This window comes from Salmo trutta, chromosome 21, assembly GCF_901001165.1.
Source record: "Salmo trutta chromosome 21, fSalTru1.1, whole genome shotgun sequence".
NCBI classification, from domain to species: domain Eukaryota; kingdom Metazoa; phylum Chordata; class Actinopteri; order Salmoniformes; family Salmonidae; genus Salmo; species Salmo trutta.
Window position 1 is genome coordinate 16,397,555 of NC_042977.1, and position 15,585 is coordinate 16,413,139.

The 15,585-nt window shown below is 43.8% G+C and overlaps 1 protein-coding gene across 1 annotated transcript; it reads left to right on the forward strand.

Annotated features, from left to right (window-relative positions):
* Positions 1 to 11,319: 11,319 nt before the first annotated feature.
* On the forward strand, positions 11,320 to 15,244 carry LOC115156817 (tissue factor). Its single transcript, XM_029704525.1, has 6 exons — positions 11,320 to 11,616; positions 11,858 to 11,972; positions 13,243 to 13,436; positions 13,669 to 13,850; positions 14,207 to 14,375; positions 14,606 to 15,244. Exons 1-6 carry the CDS (start codon positions 11,544 to 11,546, stop codon positions 14,755 to 14,757), a joined length of 885 nt encoding a protein of 294 aa, XP_029560385.1. The 5' UTR covers positions 11,320 to 11,543; the 3' UTR covers positions 14,758 to 15,244.
* The last annotated feature ends 341 nt before the right edge of the window (positions 15,245 to 15,585 follow it).

A 15,585-nucleotide genomic window follows, 5' to 3' on the forward strand; every position in this document is an offset into this window, starting at 1 on the left:
AATTAAAAGACCTCAGGAAAAAAATTGTCGACCACAAGTCTGGTTCATCCTTGGGAGCAGTTGTCAAACGCCTGAAGGTACCACGTTCAGTTGTACAAACAATAGTACGCAAGTATAAACACCATGGGACCACACAGCCATCATACCGCTCAGGAAGGAGAAGCGTTCTGTCTTCTAGAGATGAACGTACTTTGGTGGGAAAAGTGCAAATCAATCACATAACAACAGCAAAGAACCTTGTGAAGATGCTGGAGGAAACAGGTACAAAAGTATCTACATCCACAGTAAAACGAGTCCTATATTGACATAACCTGAAAGGCCGCTCAGCAAGGAAGAAGACACTGCTCCAAAACCGCCATAAAAAAGCCAGACTACGGTTTGCAACTGCACATGGGGTCAAAGATTGTACTTTTTGGAGAAATGTCCTCTGGTCTGATGAAACAAAAACAGAACTGTTTGGCCATAATGGCCATCGTTATGTTTGAAGGAAAAAGGGGGAGGCTTGCAAGCCGAAGAGCACCATCCCAACCGTGAAGCATGGCAGCATCATGATGTGGGGGTGATTTGCTGCAGGAGGGACTGGTGCACTTCACAAAATAGATGGCTTCATGAGGAAGGAAAATTATGTGGATATATTGTAGCAACAGCTCAAGACATCAGTCAGGAAGTTAAAGCTTTGTCGCAAATGGGTCTTCCAAATGGACAATGACCCCAAGCATACTTCTAAAGTTGTGGCAAAATGGCTTAAGGACAACAAAGTCAAGGTATTGGAGTGACCATCACAAAGCCCATAGAAAATTTGTGGGCAGAACTGAAAAAGCGTGTGCGAACATGGAGGCCTACAAAGCTGACTCAGTTACACCAGCTCTGTTAGGAGGAATGGGCCAAAATTCACCCAACTTATGGTGGGAAGCTTGTGGAAGGCTACCCAAAATGTTTGACCCAAGTTAAACAATTTAAAGACAATGCTACCAAATACTAATTGAGTGTATATGAACTTCTGACCCACTGGGAATGTGATGAAAGAAATAAAAGCTGAAATAAATCATTCTCTCTATGATTATTCTGACATTTCACATTCTTAAAATTAAGTGGTGATCCTAACTGACCTAAAACAGAGAATTTTGACTAGGATTAAATGTCAGTGTCACGACTCGTACCGAAGGTGGCCCCCCCTCCTGCTCGGGTGGCGCTCGGCGGTCGTCGTCACCGGCCTACTAGCTGCCACTGATTCCCTTTTTGTTTCCCCCTTTTCGTTATTAGGTGCACCTGTTCTTAGTTGGGCTGATTAGTGGGCTTTATTAGCCAGTAGGCCCGCCTGCTCTTTGTGCGGGATTATTATCATTGTATGCTCTGCGTGGTTACACGCTGTTTGTTGCACATTTTTCAGTGGTGCGTATGTTTGCGCAAGCTGTGTTTTGTCCCTTGTGTTTGGGGCACCTTTGTTTGTAGTGCGCTCTGTGCGCTGTTTGGGTTGGCTTGTTGTTTGGTCCGTGTGCCTATTAAAGCCATTACCCTGAATCGCTGTTTTCCTGCACTTGATTCCTCGTCAGCAAACACCCACGCCTTACAGAATCCCGCACCCAGATGGAGTCAGCAGGAGCAGCTGACAACCCCCTTCCTTCGATGGAGGAACGTGTGCTCCATCACACCTCAGTCCTCCATCGGATTGGTTCTGCGATGGACCAAATGATGGAGAGGATGGACCGATGGGAGAGGAGTGGTCTCCTCTCTCACCCTCCGGCTCCTCCGACTCCACCACCTTCTCATCCCACTGCGTCCGGCTCCGGCGCGCTTCATCTTGCGCCCCCGAGGGAGTATGATGGAGCGGCAGCTGGGTGCCAGGGATTTCTGCTCCAGCTCGAGCTGTACCTGGCTACCGTGAGACCTGCTCCCTCGGGGGAAGAGAGTGTGAGTGTCCTCGTTTCCTGCCTGACGGGCCGAGCTCTGGAGTGGGCCAACGCAGTCTGGAATGGTCCGGACTCGGCGAGGGACCACTGTCCGGAGTTCACCCGCCGCTTGGGGTTTAGTTACCCGCTACCTCTCATCGCTACGGCGGTGGAATCATTTCACGGAGCAAAATTCTTCACAAAACTGGACCTCAGGAGCGCGTATAACCTGGTGTGTATTAAGGATGGAGACGAGTGGAAGACAGCATTTAGTACCACATTGGGCCATTATGAGTACCTCGTCATACCGTATGGGTTAAAGAATGCTCCAGACGTTTTTCAATCCTTTGTAGACGAGATTCTCAGGGACCTGCACGGGCAGGGCGTGGTTGTCTATATCGATGATATTCTGATATATTCCGTTACCCGCGCCACGCATGTGTCCCTGGTGCGCAAGGTGCTTGGGAGATTGCTGGAGCATGACCTATACGTCAAGGCTGAGAAGTGTGTGTTCTCCAAACGAGCCGTCTCCTTCCTGGGTTATCGCATTTCCACCACGGGGGTGTGGATGGAGTGTGACCGCGTTAAGGCCGTGTGTAATTGGACGACTCCGACCACGGTGAAGGAAGTGCAGCGGTTCTTAGGGTTTGCCAATTCCTACCGGAGGTTTATCCGGGGTTTTGGCCAGGTAGCGGCTCCCATTACCTCACTGCTGAAGGGGGGGCCGGTGCGTTTGCGGTGGTCACCGGAGGCGGACAGTGCCTTCAACAGGTTGAAGGTGCTGTTTACCGAGGCACCCGTGTTGGCACACCCGGACCCTTCTCTAGCATTCATAGTGGAGGTGGACGCATCCGAGGCTGGGGTGGGTGCCGTGCTATCACAGCGCTTGGGTGTGCTGCTGAAACTCTGTCCCTGCGCTTTCTATTCGAAGAAGCTCAGTTCGGCGGAGCACAACTATGATGTGGGGGACAGGGAGTTGTTAGCGGTGGTAAAAGCCTTGAGGGTGTGGAGACACTGGCTTGAGGGGGCTAAGCACCCCTTTCTCATCTGGACCGACCATCGGAATCTGGAGTATATCCGGGCAGCTAGGACACTGAATCCGCGTCAGGCAAGGTGGGCCATGTTCTTCACCCGATTTAGATTCACTATTTCCTATAGACCAGGCTCCCTTAACACGAGGGCCGACGCGCTGTCACGTCTCTATGACACGGAGGATAGGCCCATCGATCCTACTCCCATCATTCCGGCTTCTAGGCTGGTGGCACCGGTGGTATGGGAGTTGGACTCGGACATCGAGCGGGCGTTAAGGCTGGAGCCCGCGCCATCACAGTGTCCCGCGGGCCGCATGTACGTGCCGCTTGGTGTCCGTGATCAATTGATTCGGTGGGCCCACACACTACCCTCTTCGGGTCATCCTGGTGTAGCGAGGACAGTGTGAGGTCTCAGGGGGAAGTACTGGTGGCCCACCTTGGCTAAGGGCGTGAGGTTCTACATCTCTTCCTGTTCGGTGTGCGCTCTGAGTAAGGCTCCTAGGCATCTCCCGAGAAGGAAGTTACAGCCCCTCCCCATTCTACAACGGTCATGGTCTCACCTGTCAGTGGACTTCCTGACCGATCAACCTCCGTCTCATGGGAACACTACGGTTCTGGTTGTTGTGGATCGGTTTTCAAAGTCCTGCCGTCTCCTCCCGTTGCCCGGTCTCCCTACGGCCCTGCAGACTGCGGAGGCCCTATTTACCCACGTCTTCCGGCACTACGGGGTGCCGGAGGACATTGTCTCTGATCGAGGTCCCCAGTTCACGTCTAGGGTATGGAAGGCGTTTATGGAGCGTCTGGGGGTCTCGGTTAGCTTGACCTCCGGTTATCACCCTGAGAGTAATGGGCAGGCGGAGAGGGTGAACCAGGAGGTGGGCAGGTTTCTGCGGTCGTATTGCCAGGACCGGCCAGGGGAGTGGGCGAGGTACATTCCATGCGCTGAGTTGGCCCAGAACTCACTTTCTCACTCCTCCACTAACCTGTCACCTTTTCAGTGTGTGTTGGGTTACCAGCCAGTCCTGGCACCATGGCACCAGAGCCAGACCGAGGCTCCTGCGGTGGAGGACTGGGTGCAGCGCTCCAAGGAGACCTGGAGAGCCGTCCAGGAATACCTGAAGCAAGCCAGTGGACGGCAGAAGAAGAGTGCTGACCGCCACCGCAGTGAGGCCCCCATGTTCGTACCGGGGGACAGGGTCTGGCTCTCGACCCGGAACCTGCCCCTCCGCTTGCCCGGCCGGAAGCTGGGGCCGCAGTGTGTGGGGCCCTTCAAAGTCCTGAGGAGGATAAACGAGGTGTGTTATAGGTTACAACTCCCTTCCTATTACCGTATTAACCCCTTGTTTCATGTGTCTCTCCTCAGGCCGGTGGTAGCTGGTCCCCTGCAGGAAGGTGAGGTGCCGGAGGTCCCTCCGCCCCCTCTGGACATCGGGGGCTCCCCGGCGTACAGCATAAGGGCCATTCTGGACTCGAGACGCCGGGTGAGGGGCCTGCAGTACCTCGTGGACTGGGAGGGGTACGGCCCGGAGGAGAGGTGCTGGGTACTGGTGGAGGACGTCTTGGACCCATCCCTGTTGAGGGATTTCCATCGCCTCCACCCGGATCGCCCTGCGCCTCGCCCTCCGGGTCGCCCTCGAGGCTGGTGTTGGTGCACTGCGGGAGCCGCGCACCGGGGGGGGGGGGTACTGTCACGACACCTACCGAAAGTGGCTCCCCCTCCTGCTCGGGTGGCGCTCGGCGGTCGTCGTCACCGGCCTACTAGCTGCCACTGATTCCCTTTTTGTTTCCCCTTTTCGTTATTAGGTGCACCTGTTCTTAGTTGGGCTGATGAGTGGGCTTTATTAGCCAGTAGGCCCGCCTGCTCTTTGTGCGGGATTATTATCATTGTATGCTATGCGTGGTTACACGCTGTTTGTTGCACATTTTTCAGTGGTGCGTATGTTTGCTCAAGCTGTGTTTTGTCCCTTGTGTTTGGGGCACTTTTGTTTGTAGTGCGCTCTGTGCGCTGTTTGGGTTGGCTTGTTGTTTGGTCAATGTGCCTATTAAAGCCATTATCCTGAGTCGCTGTTTTCCTGCACTTGATTCCTCGTCAGCAAACACCCACGCCTTACAGTCAGGAATTGTGAAAAACTGAGTTTAAATGTATTTGGCTAAGGTGTATGTAAACTTCTGACTTCAACTGTATCTACTGCTTAGATATTTCCATGTGAGCAATTGGTTTAATCTCATTTTTTAACTTACATTTTTGGTTGAGTTGGAGACATGAATCCAACATATCATTTTTTATTAACTTGTCGACTCTTTATTTTTTAATTGTATTTCAAAAGTGACATTGAATTGTGTTTGGTTGTCAAATCAACAAAATATCAACATTTGAAGTAGATTTACTTTATGTTGGATCGTTCCATCTATTCCACTGACTTAGTCTGGCTTTAATTCCAGAATTGTCTACAAATTAATAATTGATATGTTGGATTCATGTCGCCATCTCCACTAAAAATCTAAGTTAAAGAATAGGACTAAATCAAATCAAACTTTATTAAAAGTGCTTTTAAAATTTGATTGGATTTGATTTAGTCCTATTCTCTAACTTGGATTTTTAGTTGAGATTGAGACGTTAATCCAACATATCAATACATATAATATAATAATCACCCCTAAAACCTGTAAACTCAGGAGTTGTTTACTTCACATACAGTATCTTTTACTAGTTTACAGTTTTTATTACATTCCTTCCACAAAATGTACCATATACGTCAGAGGGAGAAAGGGGGTCTCCGTTACCAGTCTCTTTCTTTTTCTAAGCACTCGCTTCCTCTTTTTGTGCTTATGTCATCATGATTTTTTACATTCAAGTTGCTTTGAGGACTGTAGCGTGCTTCCTATATGATAATGGGGCTATTGCAAAAGGACACCATATGTTTCTTTATGCTTGTTCCTATAGGTGTATGCCGTATAAATAAGAATGTAAAAACTGATGTAGAACAAAAGATGTAGCCCCACCAGCCACCAAACTCACCCAGCTCCGACTCAGGGATCACAGCGAACAAGGACAGCTCCATTGTTCATCTGTCATCTCACTTTTATATTCATATATTCACACATGTCATCCAGCTTGACTCTTTAACAGCATCTGGGCACTGAGCCCATGGGTGGAGGTGCCATGGCCCTTCACATCTGTCTGTGAGTCTGAGGAATGGCTGTGTGCCAAGGCTAGGAGCCATTAAACTACTGTACCGTACAGAGCAGATTAAGGTTAGGTTTGTCATGGTAGTAGGAGACAGACGACCTGAAGAGTTAGACATGTTACTCAGCCCTCTGGAATAGTTTCACAGGCAGTCTATTAATAACCATTTATGCTCTGAAGAGAATGAGTCAGTTAATGTTCAAGAGGTCAGTCCGTGTGGTTAGTCTGTAGACTCAACAGTCCGTGACAACTTAAGTACATTGAAAATACAGTGATGAGAAGGAGTGGGACGGAGTGAGTATGATTAGGCCTATCGAAACAGAGACTGAATTTATAAAAGGATTTCGAAATGATAGAGAAACAGAGATATTAACAAAGCAAGTGACAGGCGATTGGACTCATGCCACCCGTGGAATTTGAAACCCCAAAGGCTCATGGGACAGCTGTGAAAATAAATCTTCACATGAAGTGGAGTTTGAGGGAGAATATATATCAGATATTTTTCTATTCGACCACAGAGACAAGTTAGGTAACTGGGGTGGAAATTAGGGGAGATTGTGGCTTGTGGAAGGATTTAACAACGTCTGTGACATTCACAATATGCTGTAATTACCACCGGTCCATATAAAATGATCATCTGTTACATTAGAATAAACGTACACATTTATTATTAAAGAAACATTAATCCCATTGAATAAACATGAGTGTAATGTATGTACTGTGCAGTGTTTCTATTTCATGTGGTATTAGCATAGTTTCTGTGTGGCAAGTATTGTCACGACACCTACAGAAGGTGGCGCCCTTCCTCGCTCGGGCGGCGCTCAGCGGTCGTTGTCGCCTGCCTACTAGCTGCCATCGATTTATGTTTCACGTTCTGTTAGTTAGGCCTAGGTTAGTTGCGCACCTGTTTTGTGTTAGTGGTTAGTGGGGAAGGGTATTTAGGCTAGCTAGTTAGGTTTGTTGTTTGTGCGAGATTGTTCGTTTGTTCAGGGTGTGTTTTGTTATGAGGTTCTGTGTTTTGCCTTTTGGAGTTACGTTATTCGTTTTGGTCTGCGTCCCTGGTTACGTTATTTTAGGGTGGTGCGTTTCTTTCTGCACAGCTTGCACTCCATACCTTTTTGCATATTTTCCGTGTGGATATTTTATTAAATTAATTACCGGAATCATTCTGTCTCCTGCGCCGTTGTGACAAGTATGGAGATTGTTGTGGTTTTGGCAGGCTTTCCCCCCTTCTCTGATCACTTCGTTCTTTATTTTAAATGTTTGGTCATTTTGCAGAAGCTCTTATCCAGAACAACTTACATGCATTTTCTTACTGGTCCCCCGCGGGGAATCAAACCCACAACCCTGGTGTTGCAAGTGCCATGCTCAACCATGCTCTACCAACTGAACCAACCTTCCTTCCTGTCTGTAGAGATAGACATTTCAAATAAAGACAGATAGGAACCTTGGGCAATGTGTGCAAGCCTTGTTGAAGGGACTAGAGAGATTGAACAACTGTGAAAAGAACCAGACTCATAAGGGGATGCCCATTCTATGGCTGGCATATGGCATGATTGCATCACAGTCTATTTGGGTTGTTGGGAATTTTTTTAAAGCATAAAGCTCAGTTGCTCACATCGGGTGGTGGGTATATTACTTTTCATGTAATAGTGCAATGGAAATCTACCTAATTACTTTACGAAAGGACTCAGTCATGCCATGAGTTTTGTGCCAGTGACAAATCTAGGGTAAATGACTTCCTGACTGGATTCTAGTCAGCACAACGGATATTGGGGAAATTAAAGTTTCATTTAATGACAACATCTTAGCCCTAGATACACAAATGATTACATTACCCAAAAGTCTTAGCTGGACCAATGAACAACATTGACAAAACGTTAGCCGCCACGTCCCCCAAGTCCTCTCTTTACTATAACACATCTATACAGATGTCATCTCTTCCTCTGCTTATGGAAGTCATCACTGAATGGTTTGTTCGACGGATTAATAGATGAGGTACTGCTTACATGACATATTACTGCACTGTCGAACTATTCACACTGCCTACACCCCAGGAGCTAAGATGTTTAATCCACACACTTTGCCATTTAAGACGTCGTAGGCCACCAGACCCAAGCCTTTTCAAGTTGGGATCGATTGGCAGAGCCACACATAGACCCAAAATAGAAACTGTTTATTTAATCATTGTCTATTTGACCACGATTGCAAACTTCCCAAACTGTATGCATATATTTTTTTAGGAACTAAGTCGGGCTTCAACCTACTCTTAAATGTTGTAATGGAAGAATGCAATTTTGTAATTGGGTAGTGCAACATCAGTTTTCCTCTTGTCACTGCAGACCTCGGAGAGCTTTTATAACTTGTCAGAAATATCCAGATCAACTAGTCCATGTCAGCTAACGTTTTTTTAGCTAGGTCTTGTAGCCCATTGATTTTGTTGTAATGTTTGAGTCATTCAGATATCACACAAACACACAGAAGACATAGCACAATGTAGAATTGCAGGAAATTAGCTTTATTAACTGCAACATCTTCTCTCCACTCCATGGCAAAATGTGTAGAATTGCAGGAAATCAGCTTTAAACCTGCAAAATGTTCTCTCCACCAACAAGAGGGATGTGAACAGTTTTTGTCATCAACCATAGAAATATACGTGGCACTCGGGCACCCCTTCCATCCCCAATGAAAAGGTTTGGGAACCACTGAGACTACACCTCTGATTGCATTGCATTTCATTGCAGTTATTTGTTATGAGGGTTCATTCAGTGACGACTGTTCGGCAGATTCTGATCATGACCGTTAACTGTCTTAGCTTATGGTCAATGCAAATATTTGATTATTTTCACATACTCCATACTCTGAATCTTCACTATTTGGGAGTGATCCATGTTTTAGCTCACCATGACCACTAATTAATTCCCACAATAAGATGTATTACTCAGCAGTCCAGGTCAGCCAGAAGGAGAGGAGGGTGTGGTGGAGTACAAATCATTTGGCATAAAGTCCATTGCTTAGTGATCAAACTGTTCTCTCAAACAAGGGTGATACTGGGTCCCATACTTGTCAACTGTCTTAAAACTGCTAAGCCTAAATCAAATCCTTTATTGAACCAAATGCAGGAATCCCTGAGAGAAATATGAAATGGACCCACACTGGAGACATCCAGTAAAATGAAACAGTGCTCTTTTGTGTCCATATTCATATTCGACAGGAAACCTCTTTCAACGAACAGCGGAGGGTTGCGGAAAAGTTGTACCGAGGACAGCTAATGCCAAAGGTCTCCAGCTGGAGACACATGTTCGTTCCCTGTCCACCACACTACCGGTCAGACTATCCTCCATGAGTTGCATGTTCTTGGAGATGAGAATGGGAAACCCCAGTTTTAGATATGAGTTGAAGTCAGTCTAGTGATGTATAGCTAATTGTCATTGTTAAAGTGTTATTAATGCATTATAACACCTTGACTAACACAATGTGTTTTCATTGAAAAGGATTGTAAATAAACTGTCTATCAGTGTTTTGTTGAGATTCATTTTGGATTACCTCTGCGCAGAAAGTAAGGCGGGGTTGCAAAGCTACAAAATAATTATTTATTTGACACATTACACAGTTAGATCAGTAATGCTGATGGAAGTCAAGCACTGAATGTAACCATTACAATACTTATTTCAAAGGTCATTAGACAAAGGTTGAAGGTCAATAGTAGCTCAGACCATATGAACCATTCAATGAAATGGCTGATTGAAGTGGAGTAAGTATAATTGGTTAGCGCTATCTGGTATGCTTGGGACGTCCCTACCCTAAACCCTAACTTTAACCCCTGCACTTACCCTAATCATAAACCTTACCTAACCTTAACCATTTAAAATGTCAACTTCAATGGGGGTGTTGTCAGAGTTGGGACGTCCCAAAGATCCCATTTAGACTTTTCCAAATAGAATTGTTCGAAACGGGTCCTCATCAAGACCGGTCTAATTGGAGTAAAGCGAAATGTCTTCCTCAGTCTTCCAGAAAATCATTTTTCAACTCCTACTGTTTTTACACAAGAGATTATGATGTCATATTTCAGCCGTGGGGGAGAGGGGCTGCCTGGGAAAGTAATTATGGATGGAAAAAAGACATGGAAACTTTGAGGAGCTACTTTTCACCCTTAAAGGGTCACGTAAACCCATCCAGGGAAAGTTTGAGAACGATACTGTATTTTCAAATATACCACAAATGATAATATATGATGTAATGTCGTATTCAGCATATTAGTGAAATAACAGTGATGGCATAGCAGAATCGGGAGTAATCAACAATAAATGATCCATTCTAAATGTTATGGTATGTGTAAATATACCCACCATTCATTCTCTCAATATGATCTGATAGATTGATCCGATTGGATATTCTCCACATCCAAAAATCAAACATACTTCAAAAAGATATCTAAATCTATAATTGCTGTGGTTTGCAATAGATTTGTAAATAATACCCTATCAATCAAATCAATGTTAGAAGATATACATAGTCTGTAGGTTGTGTCAATGCATGTACACCAGTCTCTCAGTCCATCTTTTCACTTAACGCTAATTCACCATGCTGAATTTCGAGCTTATCCACTCACTCTCTCAGGCACTAAATCACCCCCTTATGGCAACATACAAAGAAATATGTCACAGGTTGGGTACTTGTACACTTAACTGAAGCTTGTAGCCTTAATTTATGTTAAACATTTAGAAATAATTAATTCATTTAGTGTGAACAGGACTTTTTCTTTGCTCCCAAATTGCTTCGGATTGAGTGTACGCTCAGAAATAATACAATTCCATTCAACACATTTTTTCACAACCCATTTTGCAAGGGCTTTCCATAAAAACAAATATTTCTTTATATAATCATTTAGAATATATATATATATATATAAAATGCATGATAGTCATTTATAGTTAACATTTTATATAACACTGAAACTAATTATTCTAGTTATTTAAAGAACACAAAATACAGCTTCAAAGACGACTCCAACAAATCCAGACGTTGACTCAAATTTCCATGAGCTCTGATTGTCTCCATTTCAGGCCGCTGCTACAACGTTGCCATGGCAAGCCAGGTATAGTTGCTTGTCCATCATCCGGTTAACCATATATGGACTTCGACAGATTTCACGGGCAGCATGCTCAGCCAGTGACAAATCGCAATGCTCTTCCAGAAATTTTAAGGGAGGTGGAGCTATTGTTGAATGTCACTCTAAACCCCGACCACTCGCGAATTCAGAAATGATATAAAAGAGGGGCACCAGCAACACTGTGCAGTTATCTGACAACCTTTGATGACTTATTAGACGAACAGCAGCTACACGCGGTTCACCTGGGGGAGAAAAAAAAAAATCGATGTTCGCAATTCGCATTCGATAGTAAAGAGACTACTGGGACAATTTGGATTATCATAATGGAGGATGTTAGGACTTTCCTTCACTTTGGAGTTTTATTCTCATCGGTACTATTCACAACTGGAGCAGCTGGTAAGTTTGACCGTTTGATAATCAGTTGCAAAATTACTCAGCCCTGCGGCTCAGAGGAAAAAATGTAAAATATGTGTATTTAAAGGCTATAGATCTTAATTCATCTTTAGGCTAAAGTCCTACTTCGTGGATGATATCTTGATTTTTTTTCTTCTTCTGCTTTATCAATATAATGTAGCACATCTACGTTGTGGAGAACAGATAACTAGCTAATCATGTTTTTTTTTCTCCTGGGTTGCAGGTGAAGATTATTTCCCTGAGGCAATGGATGTTCAGTGGGTGTCCAATAACTTCAAGACTATTCTAACATGGGGCCCTGAGCCCACCAACTACACATACACTGTTGAATTTTCTAGGTAAGTAGCCTGCATCAAATCGCTGCATTCTCACTCTGCACTGTTCATCATCACATCTCTATTGCTACACAACAACAACAAAAACATCCAGTCAGCACAAACAAAGTGACCACTTTCTGGGTGAATACTTTACTATATGTCAACAGAATGCCAACTTAAAACTGAGTGTACAACCTACAGTGCCCTCCATAGTTATTGGGGCATGAAGCATTTTTTTCTTCTTTTGGCTCTATACTCAAAGTTGGATTTGAAATCAAACAATTACTATGTCGTTAAAGTATAGATTCTCAGCTTTTATTTGTGTACATATTGGTTCCACCAATTAGAAACGACAACAGTCTTTATTCATAGTCACCACCATTTTCAGGGACCAAAAGTATTGGGACAAATTCACTTATGTGTAGTAAAACGTTTAGTATTTGGTCCCATATTCATAGCACGTAATGACTACATCAAGCTTGGGACTACACATTTGTTGGATGCATTTGCTGTTTGTAGAAATTAATGGTAAATAATGTATTGTGTCATTTTGGAGTCACACTTATTGGTAAATAAGAATAGAATGTTTCTAAACAGTTCTGCATTAATGTGGATGCTACCATGATTACGGGTAATCCTGAATGAATCATGAATAATGATGAGTGAGAAAGTTAGACACACAAATATCATATCCCCAAGACATGCTAACCTCTCATTACAATAACAGGGGAGGTTAGCGTTCTCACTCATCATTATTCACGATTCATTCAGGATTATCCGTAATCCTGGTAGCATCCACATAATGTAGAAGTGTTTAGAAACATATTCTATTCTTATTTACAATAAAAGTGACCCCAAAATGACACAATACATTCATTTCTATTAGGCACAAAATAATCTGAAACACAACCAAATGAAACAGCAAATGCAGCCAACAAATGTGTAGAGTCACAAGCTTCATGTAGTTATTGCATGCTATGAATATGGGACCAAATCCTTAACTTTTTACCACTGAGTGAATTTCTAAATGGTGAAACCAATATGTACAAAAATACCCTAAAATAAAAGCTGATAATCTATAGTTTAACCTCATAGTAATTGTTTGATTTAAAATCTAAACCTTTGGAGTATAGAGCCAAAAGAAGGGGGGAAAAATGCTTCAATGTCCCAATAATTACAGAGGGCACTGTATACCTAACACACAACTACACACTACCACTTCATTCATTTGAAGTGAATGACAGAAAAGTACAGTTCAAGGACTCTGACTGATGGACTGTGTTTTGTTCAGGGTTGGTAAGGACAGACAAAGGAACCCTCACTGCATCCGGAGCTCGAGGACAGAGTGTGACCTCACCAACGAGCTGCGGAACCTGCAGGAGACTTACTCTGCCGACATCCTATCAGAACCCCTACCCGGCGTTACCTCTGACCTTGTGGAGTTCCCCTACACCCGAGCCGAGAGGTTCAGCCCTTACAAACACAGTGAGTGTTATCACATTATTCATCTGCCCTAAATTGCATTGTCATATAGTACCATTTTTCTAGGTCATTCATTATTTACATTGTTATTGTGTTGTACAATAATTACATTATAGCATTATTATATTAGAAAGGTTAATTTCGCTGGGTATTTTTTTTATCAAATACTTCATTGCTGTGTTCGTAACGGTATTCAAATTAAGGCTATGGTGCCTAACTTGCATCCTCTTCTCAGCTAAAATAGGAGGACCCGCTTTCAAGATTGTGCAGAGCGAAGACAAGACCAAGATGACGCTCCACATCCAGGACCCTCTCACTCCCCTCTACAAAGATGACCAGCTGTTAACGATCAGAGACATCTTCAAGAACGACCTGAAATACAGAGTCGTATACAACAAAGCTGGGAGCACAGGAAAGGTGAGTTGAACAGTCATACAGTCATTGTAAATGCTTTTCAGACTATACCGGTCAAGGGAGGACTGGCCATAGGGCAGTTCCGGCAAATACCAGATGGGCTGGTCCATTTCTACCCCAGTGGGCAGGTTTAAATTGAGGGGTTTGCCCAAAATTACAATTATATGGCTAATAATGGGGGCCTGTAGGCAAAATAATTGCCATTGTGGGGACCTGGACGGAAGGAATTGGCCAGTATGTTAAATGCCCAAGCCGATTTTTGGTCCCAGTCCATCCCGGATACCTGTCGATTCCCTCCAATGACAACACAAACAGTGTGTGACTTGAAATAATACTAAACTGTAAACTCCTGTCTACAGAAAGAGAAGATGTCAGACCTGAGAAATGTAGAGCTGACCAATCTGGATAAAGGACAGAGCTACTGCTTCATGGTGGCAGCATATATCCCCTCGCGTTCTGCACAGAAGAGACTGGGAGATTGGAGCAGGGCGCAGTGCTCACCCAGAGAGGGCAAGACCATCTTTGAGGGTAAGTGACCCCACAATGCAAAACACGTGTTAGGGGTGAGGTAGAGAGAATTGAAGGGTGAAATTCAGTGGATTCAATTAAATGTGTAGTGGATTGAGTAACTACAAAAAATATTGTTGATAAAGAAATTGCAATGTGGGCAAGTTAGAATAGTAATTTTTACTGTAGGCTACAATGCTTAGCAACTTCAATTAAATGATCATGTTAAATTAAATTATTTCTTTCCTCAGAATTCAGCTTTGGTGTGATCTCGGGTGCCATTGGCATCATGCTGGCTATATTCATCATCCTCATCACTCTCACCGTAGTGTGTTGCAAACGCTGCTGCTGCAAAAAGACCAAAACGGTGGACAAGGATAACCTGCAGATGAGTCCAGTGTAAAGGTGTGTGTGATGGTGCTACCTGACCAACCCTTTCAGTTGGAGGAAGCTATGCTCCCAATAATCTAGCACAAATGTCAAAACACTGGAAAATGTGAAATGTTAGCGTTGTCTTTTTTAAATGTCATTATGAGCTGGTTCTTTTAAATGGCAAGAATTTTTTTACATTACTTATTTATATGTTTTATACCAATGTTGAACAAGTACATTTGATTAATACATGTTATTTTTGCCACTATGTATATAAGAAATGTAATTATTTATTTCAATGTTTTATATGTTAAATGTGTATTGTTGTATGTCTCTAAGATGTATTTTCTTATATGTTGATGATGTGTAGTTCATGTTGAATAGGATTCATCCATGTACTGTGCTGTTGAAACATGGATTTGGTACTTTTGGATGAGAGGAAGGATAGTAGGAAAATTATTACTTGTGATCACTTGTGCATTCTAGTACTTTTTACAATTAAATTCAGATGTATTCAATTCTCATTTGTCTTTCATGTAACAATATCCATGTGAGGGAACTTTGCCATAACAGTGCCATCTGGTTTGCCTTAAAATGATCTATCATACTTGTATATCAGTTTCAAACATGATTTGAGACAAGAGGAAAGCATTTTCATAGAGTGATTGATTGTAGCTCAATGTCTGCTTATCAGCTTATGACCTAGTAAGCCATGTGGAATACCCAGGCAGAGGGGTAACATCACAGTGCCAGAGACCTCCGAGACATGCCCTGGAGCAGGTCCAAGTTATGGGTGTAGCTCAATCTAAAAAGTGACGACCTCTACTTCATCCAAATGGACTTAAATGCCCCTCTAACT